At 34.7% G+C, this 16,146-nt stretch overlaps 1 protein-coding gene across 1 annotated transcript in view; it reads left to right on the forward strand.

Moving 5' to 3' along the window:
- Positions 1-16,146, forward strand: part of CFAP47 (cilia and flagella associated protein 47) — a 486,133-nt gene that overhangs the window by 230,374 nt on the left and 239,613 nt on the right. Inside the window, 2 exon segments of the mRNA XM_061178124.1 lie at positions 3,087-3,237; positions 5,824-5,912. Coding sequence (XP_061034107.1) covers positions 3,087-3,237; positions 5,824-5,912 — 240 coding nt within the window.

Below are 16,146 nucleotides of genomic sequence, written 5' to 3' on the forward strand. Positions count from 1 at the left end.
TTTGGATTTAAATTCCCTGAGATACCATTTATATAGAAAAGATTAACAGCTATACCAGCATATAAACAAACATTTCTGCATCTAACTTGATGACTAAATTTAGCTCTAATCATAGAATGACTGTCATAAAAGTGAAAGTATACTTTTAGAAAACCATTCTGTTTCTTTTTTTCCTCATTATTCTCATTGAGCCATCTGGGCACTGACATTGATGTGTAATATATTTATTTTCCATCCCTTCCAAAAGCCATGTTGAAGTAGTGTATGAGGTACGTGTAATATCAAGGAGACTTTTTTTTAAATGAGGGGGAGGCAATTGGAACAAAAAGAAAATAAAAGATAAGAAAATTAAGATAAAGTCCATAATTATGATACGCATCTGGAGACATAAGACACTTACCTGAAAAGGACAACCCACTTGATTCTGAAATTTCTAACACGCTCAGGAAGGAATCCTAGTCATTTCCATGCTTAAATATGACTACAAAATTTATAAAAGGAATATCTGTACTCAGGAGAAGCTCAAATCTTGATGGTCCTAAAACCAGCTGTTGGCTTCATAAAAAGGATGCTCTATTTTAAAATGTTTCATAAAACTTAAGTATAGTTCCATAAATTTATTTACTAAGTGCATGTTATTTAGCTTATGGTCATTCTTGAACTCCATTTTTCATCACCTTCCATGGAGAGCCCATCCATTACCTCATCCTATTGATTTTACCCAATATATCTTAAATTTGACATCTTTCCCCTTATCTACCTCTTCTGTGCTAATTTAATGTACTGTCATCTTTAAACTGGGCTACTACAATAGATTCTTAAAAGGCTTCTCTGCAATCCATTCTTTATATTAGAATGGCAATAATTTTTTTTGATGTAAATTTGGTCATGTTACTCTTCTGCTTAAAATATTCCAATAGCTTTTCATCACCATTAAGATATAGACTGAATATCTCAACATGGCCCATGTGGCCTTTCATGGCTGGCTCTTAGCTACATCTTGCATCACTAACACCCTTGCTCTCTAAGCTTCAGCACCACTGGCCTTTGGTAATTTCTTCAAACACATCATAATTCCTCATTTTAGAGGCCTTGGATGCCTTCTTTCATCCCCTACAAATTCTACCTAACTCATTCTCGTCCCCCATATCCTACCTAACATATCACTTCCTCTAATCCTTCAGAGTATATCACACTCTCCATTATGTGCCCTTCTATCACTTCATGGCACATACATAATTTGTAATTTTCACATTTATTTTATGATGACATAATTAACGTCTGCCATATCCTATAAAATGAAAGATCCAGGAGATCAGGAATAGTGTATTTTTTTTTCTAATTACTATATCTCCAAAACCTAAAACAATGTCTGGAACATTATAAATTATAAATATTAATTGAATGAATGGCTTTCTCTAGTAATGAATTTTAGAATATCTAGAAAAATCCTAAGTCACTCACAGGTATCCTAACACAGAGTTTGAGCCTATACACCCAAAAAAAGATCTCAAGGTCAAATATTCTTTGTTTTCAATTAAATTTAAGCCCATGAACTTTTCGTAATAGCCAAGAAAGTGTCCTTTGCAGAGGTTGAGGAGATTAGTGATATTATATCTGAATAAAATCATCCCCATTCCTGCTGGTTGTGAGTTGTAATTTTCCCTAAGAAACAATTTTGAGAATATTTCAATTGATTTTGAAAGTCCTCCATTCATTTTACTCTATGCTGCTCCCTAAACTCACCCATTTAACAGAGATTCCTCAAAGGTTCTGGGGAAGTTAAGCCAAAGTATAATGCCGAGAGAATCTATTCCCATCTCCATTCCCAACTGTGTCTATCCTAAGGGAAGGTGATAGGTGATAGTTTGTACAAAGAATAACTGTGATATGATGTATAATGCTAACTGTGCTAAAAGCCAGCGAAAAAGCAAAGGTAAAAGGTCCCCATGGTTTACCACCCACAGCTGTGGCAGCAAGGCAAGGCAGAAAGACTCAGCCATTAAAGAAACATTGAGCCCATTTTTTATTCAGAGACCTCATTACTTATATAAACAGTGAAAGCAAGAGTTACCAAAGGGACCAGATCTCCATGTCCCTTATGCAGAGCGACACCAAAGCAACAGGGACCAGATGACTGCATCATGCATGGTAGGACACCTGTTGCTGACAGTCAATTTCATGCTGCAACTAAGCAGTTTCTAGCCTGTAACTCTACCCTGTAGGAGGATAGGCAGCAAGCCTCAGACCTCATCAGAATCTAGGAGGCAGTGAGAAACTGTCTGGTGACAGCCTCTCAGGGAAGATAGGGAGGCAAGTGAAAAATGTTCTTGTAGCAGTGCTTCCTGAAGCTCCGTGCTCTTATGTTATGGGAGGATCACTGAGCTTTCTGCCAAGACTTATATCCACTGCAGTTAAGCCTTGCATGTGTGTGGCCTGTGTTGTTATGCAGGGCTGCCGGGGTGCCATGGTTGACTCATTCCCCTAGAAACTGGGAAGTAAAATTTCCGAATCCATCGATTCTTTAACCATTTTACTATGGTCTAGACTAGAAAGTTGAAGATTAAATGAGATGGACATGTTTTCTTTATTCTTTCTTTTAATTAAGTCTATCTTTCAAATAAAAGTCATGCTACTTATATACCATTATTTTGATTTGAGGTTTGAATTTTATTTTCAACCACAGTTTAAAGTATTTTTTGAATTCTTTGTCTTTCTCATTTTTTCCTCCATGTAATCAAAAGTCAGTGATATAACTAAGAATGTGCCTAAACAGTAGCACAGAATGTCCTATGAAATTCACACAAAAATACATATATGATTTCCTGTGGCTAGCTCTTAGAAAATCCAGTATTCAGTAGATTATACATACATTTGGAAGTTAGCTTTAGGTTTTACATACTGGATCAAGATGTTTTGACTGACAGCAATAACTAGATTGTAGGCTTTCTAAGATCTGCAACAATCTTTAATTTTATTGTAGAAGTGAGTATTTTGCAGGGTGTGGTTACTAGGCACATGCACTGAATAGATGCTTGTTGTCTTTTTTCACTACAATATTTTCGTTTTTATCTATTGTTAAATAGAAAACAAATTACTGTCACTCTGAAATTTACCAGTCGCTTCCTCCATCCTGCTGAAGCTTCACTGCTACTAATTTCAAAACCTAAGAATGGAACAGGAGGTACTACGATGACTTTTGCCCTCAAGGGTGAAGTCCTCAATTTTAAAGCCATCGTAAGTAAATGTTACCTATTTTATATGTTTCTGCTTTTCTCAGCCCATGGAGTATCCCAAGCACAGCTGTTCTCCTAAGTTTCATCTCCTGGCAGCTCTTGTTCTTTGAGATCATGTGTGTATACAGACACAGATGTGTACTTACTTACATTTGCACAGTTTTTGGCTTCTGTATCTCTGATATTTTTACTTTGATACTCTTTCTTTGGAAATGAGTCTCAATTTTATAATAGAAGTTGAAAGGACTTGTATTTTTTTAATTTTGTTTTTTTAACTGTTTTATACAATTTTTAAAGGTTACTTTCCATTTATAGTTATTGCAAAATATTGGCTATATATTTGCCGTGTTGCACAATACGTCCTTGAGCCTATCTTACACCCAATAGTTTGTACCTTCCACTCCCCCCCACCTCTAGTAACCATTAGTTTGTTCTCTGTATCTGTGAGTCTGTTTCTTTTTGTGTTATCTTGACTAGTTTGCTATATTTTTTAGATTCCACCTATAAGTGATATCATACAGTATTTGTCTTTCTCTGTCTGACTTATTTCACTTAACATAATGCCTTCCAAGTCCATCCATGTTGCTGCAGATGGCAAAATTTCATTCTTTTCTATGGCTGAGTAGTATTCCATTGCATGTGTGTGTGTGTGTATATATATATATATACATATATATATATATATATATATATATGCTGGACACTTAGGTTGCTTCCATATCTTGGCAATTGTAAATAATGCTGCTATGAACATTGGGGTGCATGTATCTTTTCAAATTAGTGTCTTCATTTTCTTCAGATATGTACCCAGGAGTGGAATTGCTGCATCACATGGTAGTTCTATTTTTAGTTTTTTTGAGAAACCTCCATACTGTTTTCCACAGTGGCTGCACCAACTTACATTCCCACCAACAGTATACAAGGGTTCCCCTTTCTTTACATCCTCACCAACATTTGTTATTTGTGTTCTTTTTGATGATGGCCATTCTGACAGGTGTGAGGTGGTATCTCATTGTGGTTTTGATTTGCATTTCCCTGATGATTAGCAAGGTGGAGCTTGTTTTCATGTGCCTGTTGACCATCTGCATTTTGAAAGGACTTGTATTGAGTGCTATTTTAAGTTCAGCTTTTTAGGATTATATCTGTGCTTTTTATCAAGGAGTCATTCACTATACACGTAGCAATTTACATGCCCTTCTGCCATGGAGACTTGTGATTTAAGTTAAAGCAGTCCCCGGGCCTATGTCTGTTTTTGTTTGAATTAAGGTTTGGTGGTTTACACAGCATAGAAAATGTTTCTCTTTTCTGATAGGAACACTCATCAATTTATCTTGAATGTCCTATGGAGCAAATCCATTAGAAGGATTACTATTACTGGCATTTAGTGAGAGTTGATGATGTTCCAGGCAGAGTTCTAAGTGTTAGTATCTCAAAGGATGGGAGAGAAGGATTTTTAAACCTCTGTAAAATGGTTGTGATATTGCTTTGATTGACTTTGTGTAGCCATTAGTTTGTCTAAATATTATTTTCTACCGTGGATGTATGGTAAAGAAGTAAATTTATGTTGCCAGATTTCCATATGGATTACAAAGAATCGTAGGTGTGCAGTGGCTTGAGTGGGAAGAAAAGAGAATGACTCTAGTAAAGGCCACTTGTGTGAGGAGAGCATTAAGATGCTCACCTGGACAGAATGGCTTATTCAATAAGGACACCCAGGACAGGGAGCAGGCATTTGATTGTCGCTGAGATGTGTATTGTGATCTTCTGATTTCCTCCTGAATAATGAACTCTTACACTTCCCAACCCTCTCACACAAATTCTCTGAAACAAAACATCGCTTTGCCACATGTGTCTAAGAGACACGGATGGTGTTAGCGTGTCATTATTATGGCTCTGGGGCAGAAAAGCTGACACTTGGAGCTTGTGTGTTCTCTCTTTACTTCTCCATCTGGCTACTCATGGTCTTAGACACCAGGAAATAGTTTGGATAATAATGGAGAAATAAGGTAAGAATATGATTAGTCTAAAAATGTGGAATTCCTAGAATCTTTTCTTTCATGGAAGTCTTTTGGGTAATTTGAGTTTTAGTTTTATATATTTGTGCTTTTATTATAGTTAAAATATGTCAGTGTAGCCGCCACATTATAAACACAGGCGTGCCACAGTCACACACATTCCAACACAGATGTTCTTGCACTCACACACCAGTGTGCACATGCACACACACACATACACACCTGCCCCTTCCTTATGTCATATGTATTAGGTATATATAAGATTGATTAATTTGCAAATGTAAAATCATACTCAGTCATTAACAAAATGAATTTTAAGGAAATCAATTTGGGAGACACTATTGTGACAGATCATTCATTTGTTAGCATAGTACTATGGATCAGTGATGAGGTATAATCTATTTTTATTTTTTCCCACCCAGATTTTAACAGTATAATGTTTATATAAATTAATATCACTATGGTATTTAAATGGACAGTTTTTTAGGTACTTTAAGTTTGTTTTTTATAATTGAGGATATTATTTTTTGTTATTATCATATTGTATGTTTTATTTATTTTTTTTACCTTAGGCAACTATAAAATGCAAATCTCCGTGTTATAAATGGAAAGAAATCACTGTGAATGTTAAAAATCCCTTCCACCCTGCTGGGGATTTCAGGTAAGTTATTGTTTTGACATAAATTCATTGCAATTAGCCATATTGAATCTTAAGAGAAGTATGTAATTTTCTTCAACATGAACTGTTTTGAGGAGAAATTTTATATATTTACATTGCTATAAATTTATAAGCATCAGCAGATAAAATAGAACAAATAATGAAGGTAAATCAGTTTTCCTTGAAATGCTATTTGATCTCTACAAAGCTAAGGCTGATCATATCAAATTTATGAATTTTGTCTATAAGCTTTCTGTTTATTGAGATTTACAGTTCTTTCATTTTTCAAAATTTATAATTAATAGACTTTTTAGCTTCTAATTTTATCCTATCTGTTAATTTCCAAAAGTGAAATGTTGATTCAAGCGGAAAATTTATTTCTACCTAAAGCATCATGATTAATTAAAACTGCACATTAAACGTGCATTTGTGCATCTTGAGATTTAGCAAGAACAATAACAACAGCATATATTTGAAATTAAAAGACAATAAATTGCTTAAGTATTATTTAAGGTCGCAAGTAGAAAAATATCTTTCTATAAATTTACATATAAATTTACCTTACGTATCGCTTAAATTATGAACTCTGTTTCCACCAGCTTTAAAAATCAGATCCTTACAGCAATACTTGTGTTGAGACTAGAAGTTGTATGTATGCTTATTATTTTAGTAGTTGATAATTTCCAGTTTTTAAATCACTATATGTCTAGGCTTTTGGTAATTCCTTATTAACAATATCATTTATTGTTGACAAAACAAAAATTCTTTTTTTAAAACAGTTACTGGTGAATTTATGGTTCCCATGTTCAGTGAGGGAGAATTTTTTTTACCCTAATTTTATTAAAGTGTTATATCAGAATGTAAGGAATAAAAAATACCAGAATATGTGGCATTAATCCAGTATTAAAATATGCCCTTAAATGAACCAAATGACTGCAGTTCTTCAGAGGAAATCAGGATCGAACATGTTTAGACTTATTCTAGTGGTTGAACTGAAAGTAAATCTCAAAGTTCCTGGAATTGGTAGAATATTATAATTGTATGTTTCTCAAAAAATTATAATATTTTATTGTTATTTTATGGTTTATCTCAGATTGAATTAAAATTGTTACTTCTTGTGAGGAGTGCATGGTTTGATAGAGGACAAGATTGTTAATTGGGGACTTTTGACTCCTTCCTCTCTTATTTGAATGTGGCCCTCAAACTTAGGCAATGGGCATATGAACTCAAAAATTTAAGGCCAATCACAAAATTTGTAAAATCAATATTTTACTGTAAACATATATTACTTTTAAAGATAAAATATAATAAAAGAGAATGAATAAGAAAGGAAATTTAAAGCCAAATAATTCATATAGAGACTATTTTAATGGTATAAACAATATAACATTAAGTGACCTAGTTTTTCATATTACACTTACAAAAATGATCAGGATTTGCTTATTATTAATAATCTCATATTAAATGTACTTTAAAGTAAAATTTTAAATTTCATATATTTTCCAAAAATTTATATGCAGCACAGTGATCAGATTTGATTCTACTTTGTCAAAATTTAATATTCTTTTTAACAAATAAGGTGACCCAGTCTAGATTTTAAAAAAAATTTTTATTGAGCTGTGGTTGATATACAATATTATATATTCTGGTATACAGTACAGTGATTCACAATTTTTAAAGGTAATGCTCCATTTATAGTTATTATAAAATATTGGTTCTATTCTCTTTGCTGTACAATATATCCTTGTAGCTTATTTATTTTATACATGGTAGTTTGCACTTCTTAATCCCCTGTCCAGTCTAGATTTAACAGAAACAGGATTAGTTCCCACACCTCTGTGTACCAGATCAGTAGTTCTCAAATTCCTCTTTAGCAGGATGCAACTATTTCATGCTGTATAATTCTTTTTTATGTGTTGTAAGATTTGGTTTACTAGTATTTTGTTGAAAATTTCGCATTTATAACCAAAGGATTTGCTAGTGTAATTTTCTTGTGATGTCTTTATCTGCTTTTTGTATCATCAGTACTATCCTCAGAGAAAGATTTGGGAAATGGTCCTTTCCATTCTATTTTTGGGGAGAGTTTGTGAAGGATTGGTATTAATTCTTTTAATGTTTGGTAGAATTCACAATTGAAGCCATCTGGGTCTGAGCTTTGCTTTGTGGAAACTTTATTTTATTACTAATTTCATCTCTTGTTATGGCATACTCAGATTTTCCTTTTCTTCTTGAATCAGTTTGGTAGTTTGTGCCATTGTAGGAATTTATACATTTCCTCCAAATTATCTAAGTTGTTGGCATGGAAGTTTTCACAGTATTCCCTTATAATCCTTTTTTTTTCCCCCTGAAAAGGCAGTAGTGATGGCCCTTCTTCCATCCCTTACTTTGATTTTTCTCTCCTTTATTCTTGATCAATCTAGGTAAAGATTTGTTAATTTTATTGATCTTTTGAAAGACCCTTCTTCTAGTTTCCTTGATATTTTCTATTGTTTATCTTTTTTAAAAACAAAACAAAAAAAATAAATAAATAAAAAAATTAAAAAAAACATCTTATTTTGAGGTATAGTTGATATGCAAAAAAACTATACATTTAAAGTGTACAATTTGATGAGCTTGGACATATGCATGTACCATGATACTGTCACGACAATTAAGGCAATAAACATATCCATCACTTCCAAAAGTTTCCTTGTGTTCCTTTTCTCTTTTTTTTCTTTCCTTTTTTGTGGTAAGAATTCTTAACATGAGAATTGCCCTCTTAACAAATGTTTTAGTGCACAATACCATATTGTTATTTATAGGCACTATGTTGCATAGCACATCTGTAGTACTTATTCATCTTGCATAACTGAAACTTTATACAACAACTCCCATTTCATCCTCTTCCCAGCCCCTAGCAACCACCACTCTAGTCTCTGCTTTATGAGTTTGACTATTTTAGATACCTCATGTAAATAGTAACTTAATTCCACTGAGATTCACAAAGTGTTACTCTTATATAGCTCTATTCCCTTCCCCCTATTTTGTGTTTCTTTTGGTCATATGTATTATATCAATAATGTTACAATAATCAGTAATATTACATAATATTTATGAATATTTCTTTTTATTTCTTTTGTATATTTTTTATGATTTTAAGAAAACTGGGAGAAAAAAGGACAGTATATCAATTTGCTAGGGCTGCCAGCACAAAATACCGTAAGACTGGGTGGCTTAAACAACAGAAATTTATTTCTCACAGTTCTGGAGGCTAGAAGTCCAAGATCAAGGTACTGGCAGATTAGGTTTCTTCTGAGGCCTCTCTCTTTGGCTCACAGATGGCCACCTTCTTTCTGTGTCTTCACGTGGTCTTTTCTCTCTATGTGTGCATGCCTGGTGTCTCCTTGTATGTCCACGTTTCCTCTTATAAGAACACCAGTCAGGATGAATTAGGGCCCACCCTAATGGACTCATTTTAACTTAATCACCTTTAAAGGCCCTATCTCCAACTATAGTCACATTGTGAGGTACTAGGGGTTAAGGCTTCAACATATGAAGTTTGCGGGGGGGGGGAGGGGAGAGGCACAGTTCAATTCATAACAGAAAGTACATATTTATAGCCTTCATTATATTAGTCTTCTTATTTATCATTTTTGTTTTTCTTTAATTGTTCTTATAGATTCATGTTACCTTTTGGAATGATTTCCGTAGCCCAATCCAGCTTTGCTCTCACCCACCTCACATCCGCCTTCCTTCCTTCCTTCCTTCCTTCCTTCCTTCCTTCCTTCCTTCCTTCCCTCCTTTCCTCCCTCCTTTCTTTCCTTCCTCTCTTTCACAGAAAAACAAATGTATCATTTAATAAACTATTATAAGGTAAACACTCTTGTATTTGAGTCAAGAAATAGGACTTTGTCAACCATCCCCAAACCTCCTCTTTCTTTCTTGAATAAACTGCTATCTTGACTTTGATGGTAATCAAGGAAGTGACACACACAAGTGTGAATTTCTGGGCACTGGAGTTTCCTCTTGCTGTTTAAAAAAAAATCATGTGCCTTTTAAATGATTTACAGGTTCCTCCTCCATTTCTTTCTTTTCCTTACAATCATCAGTTGAAGAACATGAGCTAATTGAGCTGCAGTTTCCCATGTCTGGATTTTGCTGATTTCATGTTTATGGTATAGGTTCACATGTTCTTTTTTCAGTTGTATATTTTGTAAATTCACAGCTGTATACAGAGGAATGATTAGACTCAGGTTCAGTTGCTTTGGCAAGATTAAAGGAAATGACATATTCTTTCTTTAGGAAGCATATAATATCTTGTCTCTTTTTGGAATGTTAGTAGCCATTGATACTCAGTGGGTACCTCCATTTTTCATGGGTGGTTACAAAATGATGATATTCCATTTCTATCATTTATGAAATGTATTAGTTGGAATATTTTTACAAAGAGAACATCTTCTCATCTCTTTGATTATCCAGTGGTACAGTTCATATAAGAAAAGTAAAATAAATGTTTAATTTTTTCCCTTTATTTTTCTTCTTTTTACCTTTTGACCCCCTTCACCCATTTATCCCACCCACCCCATCCCCCAACTCTGGCATCCACCAGTCTGATCTCCATAGCTATGAGCCTGTTTTTTTCAAGATTCTACATATAAGAGAGATTATATTGTATTGTCTTCTTCTGTCTGACTTATTTTACTTAATGACCTTGAGATCCATCATGGTTTTGCAAATGGCAATATTTCATTGTTTGTTATGGCTGAGTAATATTGCATTGTATATATACACCACAATTTCTTTATCCATTCATCTGTCAATGGACACTTAGGTTGTTTCCATATCTTAACAATTGTAAATAATGCTGTAGTGAACATGGAGGTGCATGTATCTTTTAGAGTCAGTGGTTTTGTTTTCTTTAGATAAATACCTAGAAGTGGAATTGCTGGATCATATGCTAGTTCTAGTTTTAATTGTTTGAGGATCCTCCAAACTATTTTCCATAGTGGCTGCACCCATTTACGTTCCCACCAACAGTGCAGAAAGGTTCCTTTTTCTCCACAACCTCACCAACACTTACTATTTCTTGTCTTTTTGATAATAGCCATTTTAACAGGTATAAGATATATCTCATTGTGGTTTTGGTTTGCATTTCCCTCATGATTAATGATGTTAAGGATTTTTTCATGTGCCAGTTGGCCATCTGTATGCCTTGTTTAGAAAAATGTGTATTCAGATCTTCTGCCCATTTTTTAATCAGATTGTTTGGATTTTTGCGATTTAGATATATGGGTTTTTTATATTTTGGATATTAGCCCCTTATCAGATATTTGATTTGCAAATATTTTCTCCAGTTCATTAGGTTGCCTTTATATTTTGTTGATGATTTCCTTTACTGTGCAGAAGCTTTATTTTAGTTTGATGTAGTCCCATTTGTTTATTTTTGCTTTTGTTGCTTTTCCTTTTGGTGTCAGATTCAAAATATCACTAAGACCTATATCAAGGAGTTTACATTAGCCTGTGTTTTCTTCTAGGAGTTTTATGGTTTTAGGTCTTATGTTCAAGTCTTTAATCTATTTTGAGTTAATTTTTGTGTATGGTGTAAAATAGTGATCTAGTTTCATTCTTTTGCATGTGGCTGACCAGTTTTCCCAGAACCACTTACTGAAGAGACTGTCAGTACCCCATTGTATATTCTTGGCTCCTTTGTTGTAAATAATTGACCATATAAGTGTGGATTTATTTCTGGGCTCTCTATTCTTTTCCATTGATATATGTGTCTGTCTTTATGCAAATACCATACTGTTTTAATTACTCTAGCTTTGTATTGTTTGAAATTGGGGAGTGTGACACTTACAGCTATGTTCACCCATCTCATTTTTTAAATGGTTTTTCTTTTCCTTTCTCTTTCTCCTCTCTGTTAATTTCATTAAACATGTGTTGGTCCATTTAAGTGTGTACCATATATATGTGACTGTTTATTTTTCTTTGTTTTTCTCTGTTTTCAGACTGCATAATCTCTATCAACCTTGAAGTTTGTTAATTCTTTTTTTCCTGCCAATTCAAATCTCTTGAGCCCCTCTAGTGATTTTTTTATATCTGTTTTGTTGTTTCCAAATCCACAATTTCCATTTGGCTCTTTATTAATTTCATTCTGTTTTGATATTCTCTATTTGATGTTACATTGTCATCATGCCTTCCTTTACTTCTTTAGTCATAGTTTCCTTCGTTTTTGAAGACATTTGCAATGGCTATTTTGAATTTGTGTTCTGTTAAATATGGTAGCTGATCACTCTAACAGGCAGTTTTTCTTGCATGCCTCTTTTATTGTTTCTTTGCTTGTTTCATAATTGTTATGTTGGAAACTGGACGTTTTTGAAAATATATTGAGTTCTGGTCCCACTTCCCACAGGATTGTTAATGTTGTTTGTTTACTGAGTAGCTGGCTTATTTTAGTGATGTCTACTCCCCATCCCCCCCCCCCAAAAAAAACCCACATACATAGTGTGAACCTTCTAATGTTGCTTCTAGGGGATACTACAGCCTTGGGTATGCCCACAGTCACTCTGGGTTAACAGTGGTTTTGGCAGGGCTTTCTTTGACTATCTGTGTCTCTGTCCACACCTAGCTATTAAATTCCCCTAATTCCAATTCTATGGAAGGCATAAATTGCTCCTCAAGCCAATTCAATCAAATCCAGCTCCTCTGAAATAATAATTTGTTAGGTCAGTGTTTGAGATTTATTCTGTCCCCAGGAGGGCTCCTCCCAGTGGTCTCTTGCCCCAGGTTTCTCCAACAAACTAGCAGGGATTCTCCCAATTGCCTTTCACTACAACTGCACTATTTTTTTTTTTTTTGGCTGTGTTGGGTCTTCATTGCTGCACGCAGGCTTTCTCTAGTTGTGACGAGCAGGGGCTACTCTTCATTGCGGTGCATGGGCTTCTCATTGCGGTGTCTTCTCTTGTTGTGGAGCATGGGTTCTAGAGCGCAGGCTCAGTAGTTGTGGCGCACGGGCTTAGTTGCTCCGCGGCATGTGGGATCTTCCCGGACCAGGGCTCGAACCCGTGTCGCCTGCATTGGCAGGTGGTTTCTTAACCACTGCGCCACCAGGGAAGCTCCAACTGCACTATTTTTAAGAGCACCCTTGATCTTCACGTTTTTGAAAATGGAATCAGTTCCTTTGTGAAGAGATTAAGAACTATATGCTTTAAGGTCAGCTTCTCCCTCTTGGCAAAATCTCTGAGCCACGACTCTCTTGGTGGAAGTGGGGACAGTGGTACACTTTTCTTGGAGAATCAGTCCCACATTAGGAGCTGAGTGCTAGGTGGGATGGGGGACAGTAGCTTCAGGTCTTCCTGGCTTGCTTCTCCCAGCATAGATCCACCACTTTATAAGGTAGGGCAATGGCGATTTCACATCCATGTAGAGCCTGTGGTCCATGATTTGGTGCTGGGCAGAAGAAGGGAGCCCCTTGGCTCCTCTCAGCTGCATTTGCCCAGAACTTAGCCTCAGCAACATGTACTTAGGGCAGGATGAGAAATGTTGATGTCACACATCTCTCAGAAAGATAGTTCTTGTGTTAATGTCTTAATTGGGTGAGGAAGGAGGAGGAAGAGAGTGGTCTTGGTTCAAATGCCACAGACTACATCTTTTCTTACTGAATTTAGTAAATATTACTGAAGAGGTGTGGGTTTTTTTGTTTTTTGGTTTTTTTTTTTTGCTATATGCCCTCAAGATCATTTCCAGAGAGTTTATATAGTTGATTTTTATGTTTTAACTTATTTCCCTGGTAAGTAGTCCGTGGAGCTCTCATGCTGTCATGCCGTGCTGGAACAATGTTTGCTTTAAGTTCTATTTTGTCTGTTATTAGTATAGCCACTCCAGTTCTCTTTTTTTTTTTTACTGTTTGCATTGTATTTTTTGTTTGTTTGTTTGTTTTTTAATTCTTTTGTTCCCAGTCTGTGTCTTTGAACCAATGTTTGACTTTTTCTAAGCTATTTTTTCCATTTTGTCAATCTCTGCCTTTTGATTAGAGTGTTAATCCCTTTATAATTAATGTAATCTCTGATACAGTAGGGTTTATGTCTGCCATTTTGATACTTGTTTTCTATAAGTCCTGTGTCTTTGTTCATCTGTTTCTTTATTACTGCTTGATTTTGTTTTAAATATTTACTTTTAATGTGCCTTTTAAAATTTTTGTTTCTTTTACTGTATGTTTTCTTAGTTTTTTTCTCAGTAGTTATCCTGAAGATTATAATTAGCACCCTAATTTAAAATAATCTAGCTCAGATTGATACCAATTTAATTTCAATATAATTCAGAAACTTTGCTTCAGTGTATCTCCTTTTCCTAGCCTCTTGTTAGTGCTATTATTGTTATACCCATTACATCTTTATAAGCTATAAGCCCATAAAACAGTTTTACATTTATTGTCTCACACTGTTTTATTTTAAATCAGAAAGGAGAACAAAAAGGATTGCAAATAAAGTACATTTATAGCCTATTTGTTTTATGTATTTACCTATGTAGTTACCTTTACCTATGCTTTTTATTTCATCATGTGGTTTAGAGTTAACTTCTAGTGTTCTTTTACTTTAGCCTGAGGAAATTCTGCTAGTATTTCTTGTAGGGTGGGTCTGTTAGCAATGAATTCTTTCATTTTTTTGTTTGTTTGGTAATATCTTAATTTTTCCCTAATTTTTGAAGGATAGTTTTGCTGTATATATTATTCCTTATGATAGTCTTCTTTCAGCATACTGTATACATCATCCCATTGCATTCTGTTCTTTAGGGTTTAAATGGGAATTCTATTGTTAATCTTACTGAGGAGCAACATAGGTGTTGAGTCAATTTTGTTCTGCTTCTTACTGTGTCTTGGCCTTTCAATGACTTGACTCTTATTGTCTAGCTATGGATCACCTTGGGTTTATCTTGCATAGAATGTTTTGTACTTCTTAGATGTGTAAATTAATATTTTTCATCAAATTTGGGAAGTTTTCATCATTTATTTCTTCACATTTTCTGTCTGCCTCTTTTTCTCTTTTCAGGATTCTGATTAGGCTTATGTTTGTCTGTTTGAAGGTTTCCCACAGTTCTCTGAGGCTCTGTTAATTTTTCTTCATTCTTTTCTCTTTACATTCTTTAGAATTAATCATTTTACTTGACCTATCTTCAAGTGTACTGGTCCTTTTGCCACCTCAAACCTGCAGTTGAGTCCTTCTAGTGCTTTTTTATTTCAGGTATTGTACTTTTTAAGTCCAGAATTTATAATTCTGGACTTAATTCCTATATATAGGGATATATATATATATATATATATATCCCTATATATAGGAATTATATATAATTCCTATATAACAAATAGGCTATAAATGTAGTTCTTTTGTATAATATCTCTTTATTGATATCCTTTATTAATTGTCTCCATAAGTGGGGTTGAAGGTCTTTGACATATATTGGGTCTCTACTAAGCTATGGCGACTCTGCCTATGGGCATCTTGTCCCCAGATCTTCCTTTTATGTTTTGTCAGGCTCTTATTTGATCCAGTTGCTGTTGCGGCCTCAGGCATAATTGCTACTGATTGTTTTCAACTAACATCTTGGGGATAGGTGTTTTCCTTTGAGTCAGTTTGATTAAAGACAACACCTTGCATATTGAGCTCTTCTAGAGAACTGTGAGACGGGTTACACAGGAACAATGATCAGGCATGGGACTTTTTTGAAGAGCTCCAGTCTCAGTCTGTTCCCTCCTGTGGCTGCAAGCCTGAGCATTTTTTAAAACTACCTTGGTTGCAAGGCTGTTAGTTTTCAAGGCTACTATAGAGCTATGGAAAGGAGGAGGGAGAGTTACAGCATAAAAGTTACAAGGCCACAAATTCTACTGTTCTTGCCAAGGTTTGGCAGCTTTTCTTGAATAAACACTACTTAGATTGCTGCAAGCCTTTCTTTAGTGAACTAGAATTCTGAAAAAGTTAATTTGGACAAATTTTTCCAGTGTTTTTGTTGCTTTTATACAGTAGTGAATATATGGTCGTTCTAAACCATTCCCTGCTTTTCTTTTTCTGGTGGCCTGGCTTTATTATTTAAAATATGTGGTTTTTTTTTTGTTTTAGATTAGACTCGTGCTTCTCAAAATGTCATCCTTGAGTCAGCAAAATCAACATCACCTGGGGGCTTACTAGAAAAACAGACTCTCAGGCCCACTCCAATCCAATTGAGTTAGAATCTGCATTTAACAACATCTCCAGAGTATTTGTTT

This window comes from Eubalaena glacialis, chromosome X (assembly GCF_028564815.1).
Source record: "Eubalaena glacialis isolate mEubGla1 chromosome X, mEubGla1.1.hap2.+ XY, whole genome shotgun sequence".
Lineage (NCBI taxonomy): Eukaryota > Metazoa > Chordata > Mammalia > Artiodactyla > Balaenidae > Eubalaena > Eubalaena glacialis.